Here is a 19,631-nt window from a genome sequence, read left to right on the forward strand (position 1 = left end):
CCCGTGTGCTGCTGTGGGAGCCGGCGCTACCCGCGCCCCGGCCGCGTTCCTCGTGCCGAGAGCCTTGTCCCCGCGGGGAGGTGCCAGCGCGGCCAGGCCCGGCCTGGCCCGAAGGGTGGGATTTAGGTCAGGCCCCACGTGAGCCGGGCTTGGCGCAGCGTGGCTGGGCTGGTTTGTGGCGGAGCCCCGCAGGCGCGGGGCAGGAGGTGAGCTGCAAGGGCAGAAAGGAAATACTAGTTAATAGGCTTGCTAATGAGGAGGGGGGAGCACAGAGCTCGAGAGCCGGGTGCTGTCCCACTGTACCTGTATTTGCAAAAAATACTCATCTACACAAATGACAGCAATGAAAACATTTCCTTGGTAAGAAGCAAGTCCTGGGGAGGGCTCAGAGTGAGGAGGGGGTGTCTTTGGGGAGCCCCTGTTCCCGGCCCATCCGCAGGGGTTCGTGGCTGATTTCCGGGGCTCTGTGTCCCTCCCTGGTAGCAAAGCCACACGACCGCACTGCGGGGGGATCTGTGCCGCTGCTGGGGCCACAGCGTGGCCGCGCTGCCCACCCTGAGGGGCTTTTGGTTACAACAAAAAAAAGTAAAAATTAAAAATGTCGATTTTCACAAGTTTGGCCCGATTGTCTCCAAATATTTTGTTGATCGTGTGGGCTGTTTTGTTTGTTTTTAAATTTTTCACTCTTGCAAAACAGTGACATTTCACCTAATTTGGACAGGGAAGTGGCTCAGCCGGGCGCCTTTCCATGCCGAGTAAATATACTGACTTTTTTTTCCCCAAGCTTTCCCTGGAGGGAGCGGCGGCTCGGCTTGGCACGGCACGGCTCGGCTTGGCACGGCACGGCTCGGCCTGGCTCGGCTCGGCACGCCCTGGCAGCTGCGCCGGCCGCAGGCAGGACTGCGGGACGTGGCGGAGGGGCCGTCCATCCGTCTGTCTGTCCGATCCTTTGCTTGGGAATAAGGCCCAAACAAACCACTTCTATGGCCAGGTTGTCCCCCACTGCCCCCCTGACCCCAAATCATCCTGGGGGGCCAATTGCAGCCGGCTTGGTGTTTGTGGTTTGTTTTTGGGGGGGGTTGGTTTTCTCCCCTACACACAGGGGTGAAAATCCCCCAGATCTTGGCGGTTCCCGCAGCCAGCCGAGCCGGGCGCAGCCCCGGCCCCGCGTTCCCAGGGATCCCGCGGGTGCCCCAGCACCTCCCGCTCCCCGCGGCCGTGCGGCAGGTGCCTGAGGGAGCCGCCGGCGCCAGCCGGGCCGCCTGCGTGCAGATGGCCGGAGTTCGCCAGCCGTGCCGGGCGGGCTGGAGGGGCCGGGCCGCGCCGGGACGTGCCGGGCGGGCGGCCTGCGGCCGGAGCGCACAGCCAGCCCCGGCTGGGCCGCAGCGTGTGAGCGGCAGCGGGGCGGCCGGTACCGTGCGGGCAGGCCGGGGTGGCCGGTAGAGTGCAGGCAGTTTGGGATGGCCCGTAATTTGCAGGCAGCTCGGGATGGCCGGTAATTTGCAGGCAGCTGCCCGGCCGGGATTGGCTGCGGGGAATGACGCCCAGCACAACAAAGGTGGAGTTGGAGAAATTGCATTAAAAAAAATTAAGAGAGAGAGAGAGAAGAAAGGGAGAGGAAAGCGGAGGGAGGGGAGAAAACTGCCCCTCGCCCGCCCCGCCGGGGAAATCCCCCACCGCGGCGTGTCCCGGGGCTGCCCGGGGCCGCGGGGCGGGCAGGGAGCGCGGCCCCGCCGCTCCCCGCCGTACCGGAGGGGACCCACCGGGGCGGGAGGCGGCTCGGCTCGGCTTCCCCCCCTCCGCTTCCCCCCCTTCGTTTTTTTTTCTTTTTTTTTTTTTTTTTTATGCAAACGCCGGGCGAGGATTGTTGCACATGTAAGGAGATTTTTTTTTTTCCCTTTCCCCCCCCCTTCCCTCCTCTCTCCTTCCTCCTCCTCCTCCTCCTCTTTTTCTTCTCGCCACAGTGTTGCAAAAGCAAAGAGCAATAAAAAACACGGCGAAAGCGGCGGGAGCGCGGGGCGGCGGCGGCGGCCGGCGGTGCCGTTTGGGGAGCGGCGGAGGCTGGCGGCGGACCCCGGCGCGCAGAGCCCGGCTGATTGGAAGAGAAAACGCAGCGCCATGGAGGCGGGGGAAAGCGCGATCGTCTCTGCGGGGACTGGAGCGCGTCCACGCCCGGGGCCAGCGCTGCAGAGCTGGCCGGCGTTCAACCGCCGCTTCCCCGCCCCGGCCCCGCCGAGCGAGCCCCGGCCCCGCCGAGCCGCGGCCCCCCAAAGCCGCGGGCCCGCAGGTACGTGCCTGCGCCGGGGGAGCCGCGCCGCGCCGCCCGGGCTCGCCATTCGCCGCCGCGCCGCTCCGCCGGCGGGGCTGGAGGAGGCGCTTTGTTCCTCCCCGGGCTCCCGCTGCCGCCGCCACCGCTGCCGCCGCGCACCGGGCTCGGTAAGGCGCCGCCGCCGCTCCGCCGGGAAGGGGCTTTTGCACCCGCCTAAGGGGGATTCCGGGGCTTTTTTTTGGAAAAATATTAGGGTTTGGGTATTTTTAGAGAGGAAAAAACCCCACCAGGCTCGATTCCGCGCAGGCCCCGCGGGCAGGAAGCCGCCGCCGAGGCTCGCCCGCCCGCTTCGGCCCCGCTCCGCGCCGGCGGGGGGCACCGCGCTGGGGCTCGGGGTGGGGGGGAGCGCACGGCTCGGCGGCCTCGGTGTGCCCCCCCTCCCTCCTTTTCCCTTCCCTTCCCTTCCCTCTCCTCCTCCTCGCTCCCTCCCTCCTTCCCGCTCGCCCTCCCTCCCGGCTGCCGCAGCTGGATTTCGGGGGCAGGCTTCCAGCGCTGGGCGGTTGTTTTTCCCCAGCCCGGGTGAGTCCCGCGCCGCGGAGCCCGGCACCGCGCTCTGCCGGGTGCGTGCCCGGGCGCGTCCGCTCCCCCCCATCCCGCGCCGCGCTTCGTTTTTCCTCCCCTTATTCTTTTTTATATATTTTTTTCCCTTCCTTTTTTTTTTTTCCGCCTTTCTTCCCCGCTTCTTTCTTCCTTTCTTCCCTCCGGACCGGGAGCGGGGCTCCAGCCCCCCGCTGGGTGGGTGGGTGTTTCTGGGCTCGAGGAGGGGTCGCGGAGGGGGGGAGAGGAGGGGGCGGCGGTGGTGGGAAGCGGGGGGGATGGATTGGGTAGGAACCGCTCCCCGGGGGTCGGTGCGGGGAGGTCGCGCTGCCCTCGCCCGGCTCGCTGCAGCTGCCCGGCCGCCCCCAGCCGGGCATCCCCGCCCCCCCTTCCCCCTCCTTCTTCTTCTTCTTCCCCCAGCGGCTCCGGCGCGGGGCTGGGGCTGCGGCGGCTCGGCTAGAGCTCCCCCCCTCCTCCTCCTCCTCCTTCCACCACCACCTCCTCCTCCTTCTCTCCTCTCCTCCTCCTCCCCCTTGCAGCCCGGAGAGGTGGGTTTGTCTCGGCTTTATAACCGCGCCGGCTGCACGGGTGGAGGGGAAGGAGCGGCGGGCGGAGGCGGGCGCAGCCCGGCCATTGTGTGCCGCGGCGGAGAGCGGCCGCGCCGGCCGGTAACGATGGGGGGTGGCGGCCGGGGAGGCCAGGGGCGGGGGAAAGCCGCGGCGCATCGCATCGCTCCGGGGGTCGGGGGAGCGTGGAGGGGCCCGGGGAACGCTCCGCGCTCCCTCTCCGCTCCCCCGGCCCCCCCGGACTCGCCTCCATTGTCTGCCCGGGCGCCGTGGGAGGAGGGGGGAAGGCGGCGGAGCGCGGCTCGCTGGCGCCCGGGTGGGAACCGGGGGCGGGAGGGGGCCGGGGAGGCGCCGCCGGGGCCGCCCGCGCTCGGTCCCACCCGGTTCCTGCTGCCTGGCGGAGGAGGAGACTGGCGCTGGCCGGCGGCGCAGGGCATGTGCGGGCTCCCCGCCTCCGCCCGCCGGCCCGGCCCCTTCCTCCCCCGCCTCCTCCTCCTCCCCCCCTTAAGGCGCGGGATCCGGTCCCCCCCCGGGGATCCCGCAACACCCCCCCCCGGGGATCCCTCTGCGCGCGCACCGCGATCGCCCCCGCCCCGCCCCGCGCTGATCCAATGGATCCCTCCCCCTGCCGCGATCCCGCCTTCCCGCGGCCCCAGCTGCGCCCCCTCCCCGGGGCGATCCCCGCTCCCCCACCCCCGGGGTGGGCTGATCCCACCCCCGGGAGATCCCAGATCCACCCCCCGCGGGCCGATCCGCCCTGAAGCGATCCCGCAGCTGCTGCCCTGCGCTGCCGGGGCTCATCCCGCCCCGGGGCGACCCCGATCCGCCGGTGGTGACTGCTCCCGGGTGGTGACAGGCGGTCCCGGGTGCAGCCCCTCGGGGGCTGATCTGACCCCTGCAGCCATGCCCTGGCCTCCCGGGGGCTGCTGGGGTCCGCACCCCCTGCGGGTGATCCCCAGTGGGCCTGCACCCCCCAGAGCAATCCGCAGTGCCCCCGGGTGATCCTCTGGCCCAGGGTCCTGGATCCTGCCCCCGGTTCCCCTCCCAAGGCCCAGGTCTCTCCCAGACTCCTCCCAGGGCCTGGATCTGCCCCCGGCTCCCACCGGGATCCCCCCGGGCCTAGATCCCCCTGGATCCCCCAGCCCGCACCCCCCAGGCTGTCCCTTGTCCCCGGGCCTGCGGCCTGTCCCCGGGCGGCCCCCTCCGGCCCGCGGCCTGGCTCCCCCCACAGCGGCCCGCTCCCAGGCTGGTGTGCCCCGCTGCGGCCTCGTGCCGGCTCACCCCCTGGGATCTGCGGGGATCGTTCCCCTAGAGCCCCCCATTGAAATATCCACCGCCCGGTTTGTTGTCCCTCCCCAGGAGGGCCCTGGTCCCCCCGGTCCTGTGGAGATCTTTCCCCAGAGCTCCACAGATGCGCACCCCTGAGCCCCTGCGTCGTGATCCCAGAACCGCAGATCCTGCCCGCCTGGGGACGGCCTTGGTGGATCTGTGGCATCTCCTCCTTTGAGACCCCGATTTTTGAGGGAGTGACCCCCCTCTTGGGAGATCCCTCGAAGCCCTGTTGGTTCAGATCCCCCTGGCCCCCTCCCCTGGGTCTGTGGAACCCTCCCACCCCCACTCAGGGAGATCCCCTGAACCCTTCTCCTTTCAGACCTGTGGGGATCCCTCCAGGTCCTGCCCCCCGCCCAGGGACATCCCCCAAAACCCTTTGTCCCTGCCTACATCTCCTCTTCTCCCCCCCGGCAAGGGGTGGGGTTGTGCCACCGTTAAGGCTCCCCCTCCTCCGGGATCTCCGGGACCCCCGGCCTCCACCTCCTCGCCTGTTACCCCTGCCCTGCACCCCCCTCCAAGGCCCCTGCAGACCTGGCAGGGCTGGGTGTGGGGGGATCCCAGCACCTCGTTCGTCTGCGGGGGAGGACGTGATGTGGGGGCCCCGCCAGGGTTGGGGTCCGCCCCGGTGTGGGAGTACCTAGCGGGGTCTCCCTTTGCTTGCAGACCGAGCGGGAGTGATCTCGGGAAGCGAGGGAGCCGGCGGGGACCGTGCTGGCCGCAGGCAGGTGGAGGATGAACGGCGAAGCCGAGTGCCCTGCAGACTTGGAAATGACAGCTCCCAAAAACCAAGGTGAGGCCCCCCTGCCACACCGGGGGTCCCGCGGGAATGCCACTGCCGTCACATTAAAGGAAAAGTAAAAACCCCACGGTGGCACTTTTGTCTGAGGGACGGAGCAGCCGTGGTCCTGGCCGTGCCGGTGGGGGTTTGTCTGTCCCGGCGCCGGCTCTGCCGCGGGGGTCGTGCAGACGCGTGCGGGTGCTCGTACCTCGGCCCCGGCAAAGGGCGGCCACAGGCTCACGGCGTCTGGGGTGCTGGTGGTGGGTGGCTGACGTTTTGGCAGGGGGCACTGGCACAAAGAGGTTCTGCCTTCACCGTTCACATCTGGGCTGCATTAAGAGCCGAGCCGTTACCTTGGGCCTCCGGCTTCCAGACCCTGAGATGACATCAGAGGTTCAGCTTTTATTGGAAAGGGGGGAGGAAAACAAGAAAAAACAGGCGTTTTATTTGGGGCAGCCTGCCTCGGCAGCTGTGCTGCGCTGCCCCACCACCCCCAACCGCCCCGCGTGCCCCCACAGCCCAGGGAGCGCGGTCCGGCCCCTCTCGCCTGCCCGGTCCCATTTTTCCTTCCTTGCCACAGTTGGTTTCTTGCCCTGGGCGAACCCGGCTGGAGCACGTGTTCTTCCCGGGTCTTTAGGTGGATTTAATTACACCAGGGCAGCTTTCCTAATATAGACCTGGCCCGGCCGATGCCAGGAGAGCTGGGGATAAATTGGTCCCACGGCACAGACAACCCCATTCATCTTGGCGATTGAAATCCGCGATTCCAGTGGTTTTTGGCAAACCCCAGGCGGAGGGAGTGGGGATGGAGGGACGAGGGGCTGAACATGGGGTCCCCGTTGTCCTCACCCTGCTGCCAGCCAGGGTTTGGGTAGATCTCCACCGTTTCTTCTGTATTCCTGTGGGCTGTGGTTGTTTCAGCCGTCTGCCAGCAGCAGGGTCATGCAGGGCCAGAGGTCTTGAGGTGTTTGCACGTTGGAGGGGGGAAACTGAGGCACGGGGCTTGTTGATGGAGGCAGTTAGGGAGTCCCTTTAGGCAGCTCCAGGTGCCCCAGCCGTCTCCTGGCAGCGGTGCGGGGCTGGGGACGCCGTGAGAGCCGGTCCTGTGCCCGGAGAGCCGCGGCTGCCCGGCCTGGGCCGAAGCGGACGGGCTGCGCGGGTGTGCGGCGCGGGGCTCTGCTCCGCTGGCCTGTGCCCTTTCCGCTCCCTGGCCCGCTGCTTTTCCTCAGGGGCGCCCGGCTGTGCAGCGCGCCCAGCGCTCTTCTCCCCATCCGGGGCGGGAGCTCGGAGCCCGGCAGAGGAGCCCCCTCCCGGCAGCTTGTCTGTGTGGGAGCTGTGGATGCTCCCGGCATTTTGGGGGGTGTTGGGTGGCATAACCGTCACCCCTGCGCTGTCAGGGACCACGCTGCAAGACGGGGGCTGTGCTGGGTTCTGTGGTCTCTGAGCTTTGACCTTGGCAGAGGTCAACATGGAGCTAGGTGATGGCAAGGCTCTCTGAGGTGAAGGAAACGCGGTGCTTGGGGGTTTCCCGTTGCTCCGGATACATCTTTTCCACTTAGAAAGTGGGTTTCCCTGTTTCCTCCTTGGCTGGAGAGCAGATCACTCCCGTTCTGCTCCACAGGGCTTCGCTCCCACGCGTAGGAAATAACCTTGTGCTCCCGTGCAGCAGAGCCACCACCTTATCTGATGGTGTTGTGGGGTGAGCGAGTCTCTGGTTTGCACTGAGTGGATTTTCTAGCTTTGCCCGGATTGTTTTGGCCCGCAGAAAGTTGCTCTAGGGTGATGGAAGCGGGCATGTCCCTTTGATCTTTAATCTCGAGAGGCAGCATGTGGGGATTATGTGTCCTGGCGTGTGGTGCGGGGTGCGCGCGGGAGCTGCAGTCCCCGTCCCGCCGGGAGGGCAGCCGGGCCCTCGCTGCCGCTGAGCCTGGTTCTTTGTGCTCAGACCGCTGGTCTCAGGAGGACATGCTGACTCTGCTGGAGTGCATGAAGAATAACCTGCCCTCCAATGATGGAAGCAAGTTCAAAACCACCGAGTCCCACCTGGACTGGGAGAAAGTGGCTTTCAAGGACTTTTCGGGGGAGATGTGCAAGATGAAGTGGATGGAGATTTCTAACGAGGTAACCGACAGCTGCATGGGGATCAAAGGGGTCTGTTTGGGAGGGACAGAGTGTTCCGGTGACCTCCTGGGGCTGTTTGAATTGCTCCAGTTACGTGCCCCGAGTCCTCGGCCATTCACGCCGACACCGTCTCGCTGCCGCCGGCATTGCGAGCCCTCGGGAGGCGCTGGGATGGGTCGTTTGCCTGGCAGCATTACCAGACCCTGTGCGTTTGTGGAACGCTGAGTGTGGCTTGGTGCTGAGCAGGGATCTGCCTTGTCCCCTGCCGGCAGCCCCTTCACATTTGTGGCCCTTCGTTACCTGCAGGTGAGGAAGTTTCGGACCCTCACAGAGCTCATTATGGATGCTGAAGAGCACGTGAAGAATCCTTACAAGGGCAAAAAGCTCAAGGTATTGGGCAGGAGTTGGGGTCAGGCTCTAAAGGGGGACCTTGGTTTGCCCAGGGTGGGGGCTGTCACCCATGTGGCACCGCAGACCCATGTGGCTCTGCCACCAGAGCCCCTGCAGGCACCTCACTGCCCGTAATCCCTGCACCGACTGCCCAGGGCTCCGGAGGCCACGGGCTCTGGGCCCGAGCCAAGTCCAGGGTACATGTAACGTGGCCCGCTGTACTGGCAGCCTGCGGCCAAGTTTAGTACAGGGGGGCTGTGAGGCTGCTGTCCTATTCCTGGCCTGCCGGGTCGGGTGGGGTGCTGCTTTCGGCTGGGTGGCCCCAGGGCAGCCGATGCTTGGCCACCGGCTGTCCCCTCCTCCTGCTTCAGTTTCCCCTCTTGCGGCACAACCACTTTGTGCAGCAGCTCTGGGTGGCTGGAGACTGCTCCGGCGATACCCAGCCCTGGATATTGTCATTCCTGGAGCAGGGAGCCCTTGTTCCCAGTGTTTTTCCCCCTTGCCTGCAAAGTGGGGATGTTCCCATGCCAGAGAGCTGGGTCACCAGTGGGGCTGGGTGCAGGCAGGTCTCCTCCAGTGCTGGGGGAAGCTGCGAGCCGGTGGGGTTTTGCTGTGCCCTCTGCAGTGCCGCCGGCTCCACACTCAGTGTGTGCCGCTCTGCTGTCTCCCCAGAAACACCCTGACTTCCCCAAGAAGCCACTGACTCCCTATTTCCGCTTCTTCATGGAGAAGCGGGCCAAATATGCCAAGCTTCACCCCGAAATGAGCAACCTGGATCTCACCAAGATCCTGTCCAAGAAATACAAGGAGCTTCCCGAGAAGAAAAAGGTACAGGGGGAGTCAGCAAGCCCCTTTCTGTGTGTGCCTCTGTGCGCTGGGCTGTGCCTGCCCAGCCCGCCCACTAAAACCAGCAGAGCCAACCTCCGCCTGGCGAGGGTTTAATGCAGCTCTCTGGATTCCGGGAGAAACCTCGGTGCTTGTTTGGTCCTGTCAGACCAGTAAGACTTCCTTTCTTTTTCCTGTCCTGGTTCCCAGGATCCGTGGGTTGGAGGCTGGCTGGGTCTGTCCGTTGGTCCGTCTCTTCCAGACAGACCTGGATGGTGACTTAGCCGTTGGGTGGATCTGTATTTAATGCTGGGGTTAAATCACACACCCCGCCGTGGCCTCCCTGTCAGAGTGAGGGCTGGGGGACAGGCTCTGCCGTGAGCTGCGAGAGATGCTGGGGGAGTGCCCACCTCAACCCCAGCTCCAGAGTGGCCCTGGGCTTGGCCGGAGCCCAGCAGGCATTTGGGTGCCCCAGCTCTCGGTCCGGGTGGGCTTGCCACCCGCAGGAAGGGTCCAGGACACAAGGACCTGCTGTGTCCTCTTGCCCAGGGCTGCCCCCTGTGCAGCAGAGAGGGAGATTGTGGCTCTGGAAACCCTCAGCTGGGAGCTGCAGGACCAGCCTGATGGGCTGGGGAGCCCCCGAGTCCCTTTGGCGTGCTGGGGTGCCCAGGGGACAGGGCCGACAGGGATGTGTCTGCCTGCCCGTTCCCGGTGCTGACATCCCTCTCCACCTCCCTGGTGGCTTCGTGTCCCCAGATGAAATACATCCAGGACTTCCAGCGAGAGAAGCAGGAGTTTGAGAGGAACTTGGCGAGGTTCAGGTGAGCAGGCAGCCCCTCCGGACAGAGCCAGGCCCCCTCCTGAGTGCAGCTCGTGCAGGGAGCCCCGATGGGCACTGTGGCTCGAAGGCAGAAGGGAAGGGAGGATGCTGGAAAAAAACAGAGCAAGGAAAGCGTGTCTGAGAGCAGCCCTCTGTCCGGGAGACCCGGCGATGTGGGGAGGGCAGAGGACCAGCTGCACTCTGGGGTTTGGGATCTGCAAGGGGAGGACAGGAACCCTGCCACTGGCACTGTGGAAAGCTGAAGTGACCACCCTGTTCCCCCAGACCTCCCCTTTGACCCTGGTCACTGTGACCCTGGGTGGATCTTGGTGCTCCCAATGACCAGCCACTGTTCCAGGAACACCCGGCCCAGCGCATTAAAGGAGGGGCAGACTCAGTTCCCTCTTAAAACCCTCCTGCTGCTTTTGGGGACCCTCTAGTATCCGAGCCCACAGAGGCTCAACCCTGCAGTGACAGTCACCCGAGTGGGGAGGTTTAGGGCGTCTCTCCTTCCACCTGCACCCTCCATAATGCTCTCCCTTCCCTGACGGGTAAAGGGAAGATCACCCAGATCTCATCCAGAACGCCAAGAAATCTGACATCCCTGAAAAACCCAAGACCCCCCAGCAGCTGTGGTACAACCATGAGAAGAAGATCTACTTGAAAGTGCGTCCAGATGTGAGTACGGTGGGTGGGAGTGCGTGTGAGTGTGAGTGTTGAGGGGTCCGGTACCCCGCTGCTGGGGGAGGAGGAGGGGGAAAGAGAGAAGCATTTTAGCGGGGGGGATGGGATGGAACACGCTGCTAGAAGCTCCCCGCAGTCTGGATGGAGGTAAGAAGGGGCTCTACACATCTGGAAGAGGCTCTGGGGGACACAGGCCACATTTTTTGCCTGCAGTCGGAGGGGTGACCACAGCCTGAGTCAGGGCAGGACAGGTTTCCAGCACAGACACCCACCTCTGGCCATGCCCCGCACTCGCACGCACCCCCTTCCCGGCCGCGAGCTCGGCTCGCAGCCGCCCCGTGGCCCCAGGCCGGGGCTGCCGGGACAGGACGGCGGGCCACGCTATTTTTGCCTTTTTTAATTTTTTTTCCCCTCTTCTTTTTTTGGATTTTACCCCTCTGCCCTCACCTCTGGCTTTGGGTTTTCAGGCCACCACGAAGGAGGTGAAAGAGTCGCTGGGCAAGCAGTGGTCTCAACTCTCGGATAAAAAGAGGCTGAAATGGATTCATAAGGCCCTGGAACAGCGGAAGGAGTACGAGGTAGGGAGCAGCCTCACCCGTTCCCCTCCACACTTGCCCCTACGTTCACTCCAAGCCACCAGCAGCCGGCCAGTTTCACCCAATAGCCAGTGTGGGGGTTCAGGCAGGTCCTCGCAGGTCCCTAGTGAGTCTGAGCCCTGCCTCCTCCAGCTGCGTCTGGGAAGGGAGAGTGATCCCAGGGAGATGGTCAGGGCAGTGGTTGGCTTCTCTTTCCTCCTCCTCCGGGCCCCAGCCAGGCGGGGACCGGAGCCCCTCTGCTGACCGCTCTCCGTCCTCCACAGGAGATCATGCGTGACTACATCCAGAAGCACCCCGAGCTGAACATCAGCGAGGAGGGCATCACCCGCTCCACCCTCACCAAGGCCGAGCGCCAGCTCAAGGACAAGTTCGACGGACGACCCACAAAGCCACCCCCGTGAGTGCCGCCCCTCCCCGCCTGGGGGTCCCTCTCTGAGCAGTCGCTTCAGGCTCTTGGCCAGCTTGCTCAGACGCTGGGGGCTTTGCCTGCCTTTGAGACCCAAATAATTCCTGAGATCGTGGGCATGGGCTGTCAGTGACCCCATTAAACTGGTCCTTAAATATACATTAAATATAAATTGGAAGAGAATCTGAGCGAGGCCTGTGGTGCTGCGGCATGCTCTGGGTTAGGGGGTAATCCAACCCTTGGCTTCCCTAAAACGCAGACACCTCTGGCACAGCACCTCACTGCTTGGTGCAACCCGGATTGCAGCTGGGAAGACCTTGTGGGGCTCCCAGCACCCAGTCAGCTCTGCAGAGGGGATGTGGGCACACAGGTTGTCCCTGACACTGGGTCCCTCCATCGGTTGCAGGAATAGCTACTCCCTGTACTGTGCAGAGCTGATGGCCAACATGAAAGACGTACCCAGCACCGAGCGGATGGTGCTGTGTAGCCAGCAGTGGAAACTGCTCTCCCAGAAGGAAAAGGATGCGTACCACAAAAAGTGTGATCAGGTGAGTGGCTGAGGATGGACAGATGGGTAGTCAGGCAGGTGGACACCAGTGCTGTGGGGAAGGAGAAGCAGGATGGGAGAGCTTGGGCTACAAGTCCCGCTGGAAACGAGCCCCTCACCCTTCCTCAGTGCCTGTTCTTGTCATCTTGGCCACCAATTTCTCCTTGGGCCTCTGACTCCCCAGTCCCCGTGTGTGGGACCAGCAGATGGGCCGGGTGGAGGATGCTGTCGCCGAGGGGCTGAGCTGGGCTGGGGACTGCCCGGGGCAGGGCTGGCGTGGGGGATCTCTGTAACCACACGTCTCCATCTCCCTCCAGAAAAAGAAAGACTACGAGGTTGAGCTCCTCCGCTTCCTGGAGGTGAGTGACGCGGGTGCCCCGACCTCGGCTGCGGGTGGCAGCGTGTCGCTTCCTTCCCTGGGCCGGGACGTGGGCGGGGGAGCTGCACCAAGGCCGGCCAAGCACCGTGCTCCGTCCCCAGCCAGATGTGACACAGCGTCAGCTGCGGCTGCGAGGGCAGGGGGTGGAAAATCCAGGGGTGTGCTCAGATCTAGACACCTGCCCACCCTGCCTTGGTGGAGAGGAAGCAGATGAGGCTGAGCTGGGGAGGCTACAGTGCTGGAGAAGGGGGATGTGGGAGGGACACAGGCATGGGAACCCTCGGGCTGCTCACCCAGGCTCGCAGTGTCGGCCCTGGCTGGGGTGGCTTTTGGATCAGGATAACCGAGTGCATTAGTTCCCCCTCCCCAGTGTCCCTGTTCCCTGATTGCATCAAAGCCTCGTTAGCATCGGGCTGTCTAACCATGTCTCTGCTCCGGTGCCACCAGAGCCTGCCCGAGGAGGAGCAGCAGCGGGTGCTGGGTGAGGAAAAGATGCTGGGCAGCAACCGGAAAGGGGCGACAAGTCCTGCGTCCAAAAAGTCCTCGCCAGAGACTGGCAAGGTGAGAGCGGCAGCTGCAGAGATGGGGCAGCACGTACCGGAGACAAGGAGTGGGGTTGCTGGCATCTCAGGGTGCTTTGGGGGTTTCATTCCTTGGTTCTTTCCGTGTGTTTTTCCCGGGGTTGGAGGTGACAGTGCAAGGTAGGTCCCTCCGTGTGCTCGCCCCCACCCACGGCCCCGTGTCCCTCCGCAGGCCAGCTCAGAGAAGCCCAAACGGCCCATCTCTGCCATGTTCATCTTCTCGGAGGAGAAGCGGAAGCAGCTGCAGGAGGAGCGGCCGGAGCTGTCGGAGAGTGAGCTGACCCGGCTCCTGGCCCGCATGTGGAATGACCTCTCCGAGAAGAAGAAGGTTGGTACCGTTCCCAGCCCTTCTCCTCCATCCCTGTCCCCACTGCTCCATTGGGCATCTCCAGCAGCGCCGGGGACGCTGCCTGTCCTTGTCCTGCTGCAAGGGGCTTTGCTGCCCCCTGGGCACTGCAGCTGAGGACGATTGTCCCCAGGAGCGTCAGGGCACCGGCGAGCTGTCACCCAGGTGCTGGTGTTGACACTGACAGGGGCTGCTGGCCCCACCAGCTTCGGAAACCCACCAGCCTCAGAAACCTTGCAGGGCCCTCAAGCCTCAACTTAAAGGCTGGATGGTTTCCTGGTGGGGAGGAGCCCTGAGATGTGGGTGTGCGTGGTGGGGGCTGTGGGCGCTGCTGGGGGAAGCTGCAGCATCCTGCTGCCGGCCCTCCCGCTGCTCGGTGGCGGGGGCTTGTGCTGCCCCCCCACCCCGCCGTGCGCCCCTGCACAGGCCAAGTACAAAGCGCGGGAGGCGGCGATGAAGGCGCAGTCAGAGAAGAAGCATGGCTCAGATAAAGAGGAGCGCGGGAAGCTGCCCGAGTCTCCCAAGACGGCCGAGGAGATCTGGCAACAGAGCGTCATCGGAGACTACCTGGCTCGTTTCAAGGTGAGGAGTGGGCAGGGACAGGAGCTGGCGCTGGGATTATTGCTCCCCCCAGCAGGAATTGCCTTGCACCTTCTGCCGTGCTCCCACACCCTGGGCAACTGGTTAGGGCTGGGAGTCATGGGGAGGGGAGGGCTCCCAGCAAGAGAGTGAGTGCCCTGTGGTCCATGGGGGAGCTGGTGGTAGCACCCTGGTGTCCTGGTCTTCTTGGGTGCATCTAATGTGGGGTGGGGGTCTGGGCTGCAGAACGACCGGGGAAAGGCGCTGAAGGCCATGGAGGCCACTTGGAACAACATGGAGAAGAAGGAAAAGCTGATGTGGATCAAGAAAGCAGCGGAGGATCAGAAGCGATACGAGGTGGGTCCGTGCTCCATCCTGCCCCTCGCCGTGCCCGTAGCCGCCACTGCCCGTCTCCCTGACCCCTCTTTCTCCTCTGGCTCAGAGGGAGCTGAGTGAGATGCGGGCCCCTCCGTGCTCCACCAACTCCAAGAAAATGAAGTTCCAGGGAGAGCCGAAGAAACCCCCCATGTGAGTACGTGGGGTCTGAAAAGTTGGATCTGTCTACGCAAACGGGCTGGCGCAGAAGAGACCGGAGCCGCCCTGGGGTGCGGGAGGCGCGGGCTGGACCGTGCGGCAGTGGCTGGTGGTTACTGTGGACTGCTGGGCACTTGGCGTTCCGTCTGATCCAGTCTGCGCTCCCCCCTCCCAGGAATGGTTACCAGAAGTTCTCCCAGGAGCTGCTGTCAAACGGGGAGCTGAACCACCTCCCGCTGAAGGAGCGGATGGTGGAGATCGGCAGCCGCTGGCAGCGCATCTCCCAGGGTCAGAAGGACCACTACAAAAAGCTGGCAGAGGAGCAGCAGAAGCAGTACAAGGTGCACCTCGACATCTGGCTCAAGGTGAGTCCGGAGCCTCCACGCCTGGTCGGGGGCACTCTGGGGGCAGTTGTTCTTGGGGTGCTTGGTGTGGTTTCTGCTCACAACTCTCCTCTGGGAATGACCATCTCCAGACCCTTTTTTGGCCATTTTTTAACATAAAGGGCCTTTAAAAATGTGTGGGGAGGGGCTGCCAGAGCCTCTCCCCCTGCACCCGCCTCCCTGCACCCTGACCGTCTCCTCTGTCTCCGCAGAGCCTGTCACCCCAGGAGCGGGCTGCCTACAAGGAACACACTTCCAATGTAAGTGTCCGCCGGCCACGGCCGTGGGGGACCTGGGGCTGGGCTGGATCAGCCCTGGGCGAGGCTGGGCTGGGGGCAGATGGGCCGAGCTCGGCGGGGACGCGCCCCTGCGGCAGCGTGGTGGGGGTTTTCCACGCCGGGCACCGGGAAGGCAGCGATCCCAGCTCTGCAGCTCTGAGCGGTTTTGCTTTGTTACCCCTGCAGAAACGCAAGAGCATGGGGAAGATCCGAGGCCCCAACCCCAAGATGAAGCCAACGATGCAGTCCAAGTCGGTGAGTGCATGGCGGCCGCGCTCTTCTCTGGGGACACCCAGCACCTCCTCCTTGGGGACAGTGTCCCAGGGCTGGCCCAGACCCCTCGCTCAGACATCCCCGGCGATTTCTGCTGCCTGCCCTTTCCTTGAGACAAAAAAGCAGGGGCCCTCCCCCAGTCTGTGCTCAAAACCCCACCCCAGTCTGATTTTGCCTCCTTGCAGTCGGAGGCATCTCCTGGCTCCCCAGGGGCTGTTTTGGGGCTGTTTGTAATACAAATGGGGAAAACCTCCCAGATGAGGTGTGGGGCAGGAGCTGCCTGATCCCACTTGGTGGGTGGAGGAGCCCAAAGGCCGGTGGCCACGGATGGGCCGGTGCTCCCATGGGTGTTGCTGTCCTGGGGTGCCTGCCCCTGACCAACCGCCTCCCACCCGCAGGAATCTGAGGATGACGATGAGGAGGAAGAGGAGGAGGAGGATGATGATGAAGATGAGGATGACGATGATGACAATGGTGACTCATCAGAGGAAGGTGGCGACTCGTCGGAGTCCAGCAGTGAGGAGGAGAGCGAGGATGGGGACGAGGTGAGGCTGCGGCGTGTGCACGGGGAGGGCAGCGGGGCCGTCCCGGGCCCCGCTCTGCTCCCGTTCCACTCGTCTGTCCCCCGCACCCTCCTCGGGGTTGGGGGACATCGCACCGGGCTCCGGCAGAGCCGCGGCTGAGGAGCTCCTGGGCGCCAGGGGTCACGGGAGGCGAGGGGAGCGGGGTCTGCGCGGTGTCCCAGGGCGGGCACGAGGAGCAGCGGCGGGCGCAGGCAGGAGCAGTGGTGGGCGCCAAGGTGGGGGCTGCTGGGAGCCCCCGAGAGCAGAGGAAAATCTCCCGTCTCTTTCCTGGTGGAGATACTGAGTCTGGTCTCGGCTCCGTTTGCGCCAGTGCCATTGCCGAGTAAGTCACCAGAGCCAAAGCTTTACACCGGTGCAACTGAAATCAGAGTGTGCTGGATGGCGCTGGGGCCAGGAACCGTGTCCGTGCCTGGTGCTCACCACCGCGCAGGTGAGGTGTCCCACCCCCTCGCTGGGCTCAGCTCACGCCTCTTCCTTCCCTGGCTTTAGAGGGGGGAAACCGAGGCACGAGGCGGGTCGGGTACCTACCTGGGGTCGGGTAGGCAGTGGCAGAGGAGAGGGCAGGACCCACGCGCTGCTCCGGCACTCGCCCCCTCAGCCCCCAGCCTGAGCCCTCGCAAACTCGCTGTGCTGCGCCCCCCTCCACCTCCCGAGGGGCTGCGCCCCCCCGTGCCGCATGGGGAGGGGAGCAGGGCGCGAGGGGGAGGTGGTGGGTGGCAGCCGGGGTCCCCCGCCCTGCCACTGACCACCCCATCCTGTCTGCCACCCCCAGAACGACGAGGATGACGAGGACGACGAGGACGAGGACGAGGACGACAACGACTCGGAGGGCAGCAGCAGTTCCTCCTCGTCCTCGGGGGATTCCTCCGACTCCGACTCCAACTGATCCAGCCAGGCTCTTAGTAACGTCGTTTGGTTTCTCGGTTTTGGTCCCAGATCAGCCCCAGCCTCTGCGAAAGCCCTTCCTCCTCCTCCTGCCCCCCGGCGGGCTGCAGCCCCCCTGGGACCCCCGACCGGGGAGCGGGGGCTGGAGGGACCCTCGGCCGTGCTCACACTACAGGGGGGAGCCGGGGGCTGCTCTGCCCCTGGGCAGGGGGAGAGGAGGGGGCACCCCCGTCCCTCCCCCCACCCCTTTATTGTCCCCTTACCGAGGGAGGGGAAGTGATTTCTTTTTTTTGAGATTTCGTTATTTTTGGAGGGTCGCCTCATCCTCGCCCCTTCCCCCGCCCTCCCCACCAGCTCCGGACGTTACAGAAACAAAACAGAAACAGGAAAAAAATTCCTGCCCCCCTCCCCTTTTTTTTTTTTTATAAAAAACCCCCCACAAATGGAAAAACCCCGAAGCGCAACCCCGTGGCGCAGACCCTCCGGTCCCCTCCGGTCCCCTCCGGTCCCCTCCCGTCCCCTGCTGTCCCGCCCGGGCGCAGCGGGAGCCCGGCGCTCAGGACTCAGCCTGGGACAACGTCTCTGCCCCCCCCCCGCACCCCACGGGGCCCCCAGCCCCCCGAACCTCGTACAGCGTGGAGGCTGCACCGACACTCGGCATCCGCGGCGCTGGGGGCGCCGGCTGCGGGTCGTGACCCCGGGGTGGGGGGGGTGCGTGTGAGTGTGTGTGTGGGGTGGGGGCCCCGGGCCGCACGGCTCCCCGCCCCGGTCCTGGACGCTCAGTGTGACCAAGGGGGGGGCGCTGCCGGCCCCCCGCGCTGTTGTTGGTGGTTGTTGTGCCGTTGTATTTTATTTTGTTCTTTTTTTTTCTTTTTATAAAACGAGAAAGATCCATCTTTTATTTTTCTTCCCCCCCGCCCCCCCCGTTTTCCTCCGTCTCTGGTGAAGCTGCTCCTCTCCCTTCGCCCGGACCCCGGGGAACAGGGCTCCCCTCTGCCCGGTTGCCCTCCCAGGGGTCTCTTGCCCCCCACCCGGTGATGCTGTAAATATTGGTGCGGTTTGGGTTTATTCTGGGGGGTCAATACCCCCGTTCCCGGGAGGGTGTTGGGGCTGTGGGGACTGGAGGGGCTGGGGGGGCTTCGCGGTGACTGTCTTGGCCCCCCCCGTTTTTTTTTAAGCAGACACAAGCACCAGCAATACCACAGCACCTCCCTGCAGGGTTCCCACCCCCCACCCGTGTGTCCCCCAAACACGCCTGGTGCGGTTGGGGACCCTCAGCCCCCCACTCTGTTGGGGGGGACACATAAGGTTTGTCCCTTCTGGTCCCCCCCGTCCTGTCCCGGAGAGGAGCTGGGCTGGGGGACAGGATTTGGGGGCCCCAGGGAAGGGGGTGGGGGCGCCTGCCCTTGCTCCCCCCGGGCTGGGGAGGCTGCGGGGACTTTTTCTCTTGTGTGCTTTAATTTAGCCATTTTTCTCCTTTTTTCACCCAAATCTCACCTCAGTGGGGGGCGGGGGGGACAAGCTGTGGGTTATTGGAGTTTTCTGGCTGCACGGGGGGGTCCTGCTCCCTCCCCCCCCCAGCCATGGCCTCCCTGGGTTTGCTGCTCTTAGCCCCCCCCAAGACCTTGAGTTGCCCCAAAACACAACCAGGGACCCCCCACCCGCCCCAGTGCTGGGGGAGGGGGCACAACACCCCCTGTCATGGCCTCGAGCCTCAAATTGGGCTGAAAACCACCATTTTTGGGAAATTGCCCCCAAGCCCAGGGTGTGGGGGGTGAGCCCGGGTATTCCCATACGGACAATCCCCCTGGGGCCCCCCAGGGCCCCCAGAGACCCCGGGTGGCGGGTCCCCCCGTGTCCATCTGTCTGTCCTCTGTCTCCTCCCCCCTCACCTGCGTTTGGGGTTTTCCTTTGATTTTCTTCCCCGTTTTTAGTGCCCCCGTCCCCTGAGGGGAGCCCGTCCCTTTTTCTGCTGAATGTACCCAGCACCGTTGTGTTTTAGTGGATGTGTTTTTAGTACAAGAAAAAGACAAAAAAAACAACCTTTTTTTTCTGTTTAAAAAAAAATAATAATAATTAAAAAAATAATAAAAAAGAAAAATTCTTACAGCGCTGACAATTGGGGGAAAAGGCGTTTGCGCTGCAAGAGGATTGAACCTGAGTGCATTTTGGCACTGCCACACAAACCCGGATCCTTTAGGTGGAAGTTCTTGTGAATTACATTAAAAAAACAAAAAACAAAAAAAAAAATCATCTTTTTTTTTCTAATATTTAAAGAGTGTTTTTGTAGGTTTAAAAAAAAGACAAAAAAAATTTAAAGACTCCCAGCTCGGCATTTGCGGGCGCCGCGCCGGCTCCGCTCCCTTCCCCTCGTTGTTCCTTTGAGGTTTCGTTTGTTTCTTTTTTTTCTTTTTGTATAATAAAGTGAAAAATAATGTTTCTGTTCTCATGTCATTACTATAAAAAATAAAACTTTAGGAAAAAACCCCACTAGTGGCAGGAGTGTTTTTCCCCCTCGTGCTGTGGATCCTCGGGCCGCCGGGGGATCCTGCGGGTCGCTGCTGGGCGTGCACGGGGGACCCACGGGGGTCTGTTGGGATCGCTGCTGGGGATCCGGGGTCCGTGGGGACGGGCGGGTTCCCGGGCTGGGACGGGGATCCGGGATCGCGGGTCCCTGTGGAGCGCCACGGGCTGCGCCCCGCCCCTTGTCGCCCCGCCCCTTGTCGCCCCGCCCTCTCCTCCGCCCCGCCCCGCGGCCCTGCGCCCTCCGAGGTGTCGGCGCCGCGCGGCGGCAGCGGTGACGGCCGCTCCCATTGGCCGCGCCCCGCACGGCGCCTTCCCATTGGCGGCGGGGGCTGGGGCGGGCCGTGCGCGCGCC

At 64.1% G+C, this 19,631-nt stretch overlaps 1 protein-coding gene across 16 annotated transcripts; it reads left to right on the forward strand.

Moving 5' to 3' along the window:
• Window positions 1-184: 184 nt before the first annotated feature.
• Window positions 185-19,192, forward strand: UBTF (upstream binding transcription factor). 16 transcript variants are annotated; one of them, XM_065039564.1, is made up of 23 exons: window positions 185-1,875; window positions 1,965-2,436; window positions 5,428-5,554; window positions 7,488-7,663; window positions 7,970-8,053; window positions 8,726-8,881; window positions 9,635-9,699; window positions 10,256-10,385; window positions 10,850-10,960; window positions 11,242-11,375; window positions 11,791-11,932; window positions 12,249-12,290; window positions 12,758-12,871; window positions 13,064-13,219; window positions 13,664-13,819; window positions 14,063-14,173; window positions 14,259-14,344; window positions 14,526-14,715; window positions 14,946-14,993; window positions 15,198-15,266; window positions 15,683-15,829; window positions 16,145-16,298; window positions 16,641-19,192. In XM_065039564.1, the coding sequence occupies exons 3-23, from the start codon at window positions 5,497-5,499 to the stop codon at window positions 16,652-16,654; spliced, it is 2,343 nt and encodes a 780-aa protein (XP_064895636.1). In that variant the 5' UTR covers window positions 185-1,875; window positions 1,965-2,436; window positions 5,428-5,496; the 3' UTR covers window positions 16,655-19,192. The 16 variants fall into 16 exon arrangements, with proteins under 16 accessions (XP_064895636.1, XP_064895627.1, XP_064895629.1 ...); XM_065039555.1 differs by having other exon boundaries at window positions 186-1,875; window positions 16,179-16,298; XM_065039557.1 differs by having other exon boundaries at window positions 186-1,875; window positions 1,965-2,287; window positions 16,179-16,298.
• Window positions 19,193-19,631: the final 439 nt, after the last annotated feature.

This window comes from Columba livia, chromosome 23 (assembly GCF_036013475.1).
Source record: "Columba livia isolate bColLiv1 breed racing homer chromosome 23, bColLiv1.pat.W.v2, whole genome shotgun sequence".
Taxonomy (NCBI): Eukaryota; Metazoa; Chordata; class Aves; order Columbiformes; family Columbidae; genus Columba; species Columba livia.

What these genes read in the sequence shown, in the direction of transcription:
- UBTF (XM_065039555.1), top strand. Translation starts at nt 5,497, where the DNA reads ATGAACGGCGAAGCCGAGTGCCCTGCAGACTTGGAAATGACAGCTCCC. An exon ending in GACAGCTCCCAAAAACCAAG is followed by an intron (nt 5,555 to 7,487) that starts GTGAGGCCCCCC and finishes CTTTGTGCTCAG; the next exon opens with ACCGCTGGTCTCAGGAGGAC. An exon ending in ACCTCGACATCTGGCTCAAG is followed by an intron (nt 14,716 to 14,945) that starts GTGAGTCCGGAG and finishes CTGTCTCCGCAG; the next exon opens with AGCCTGTCACCCCAGGAGCG.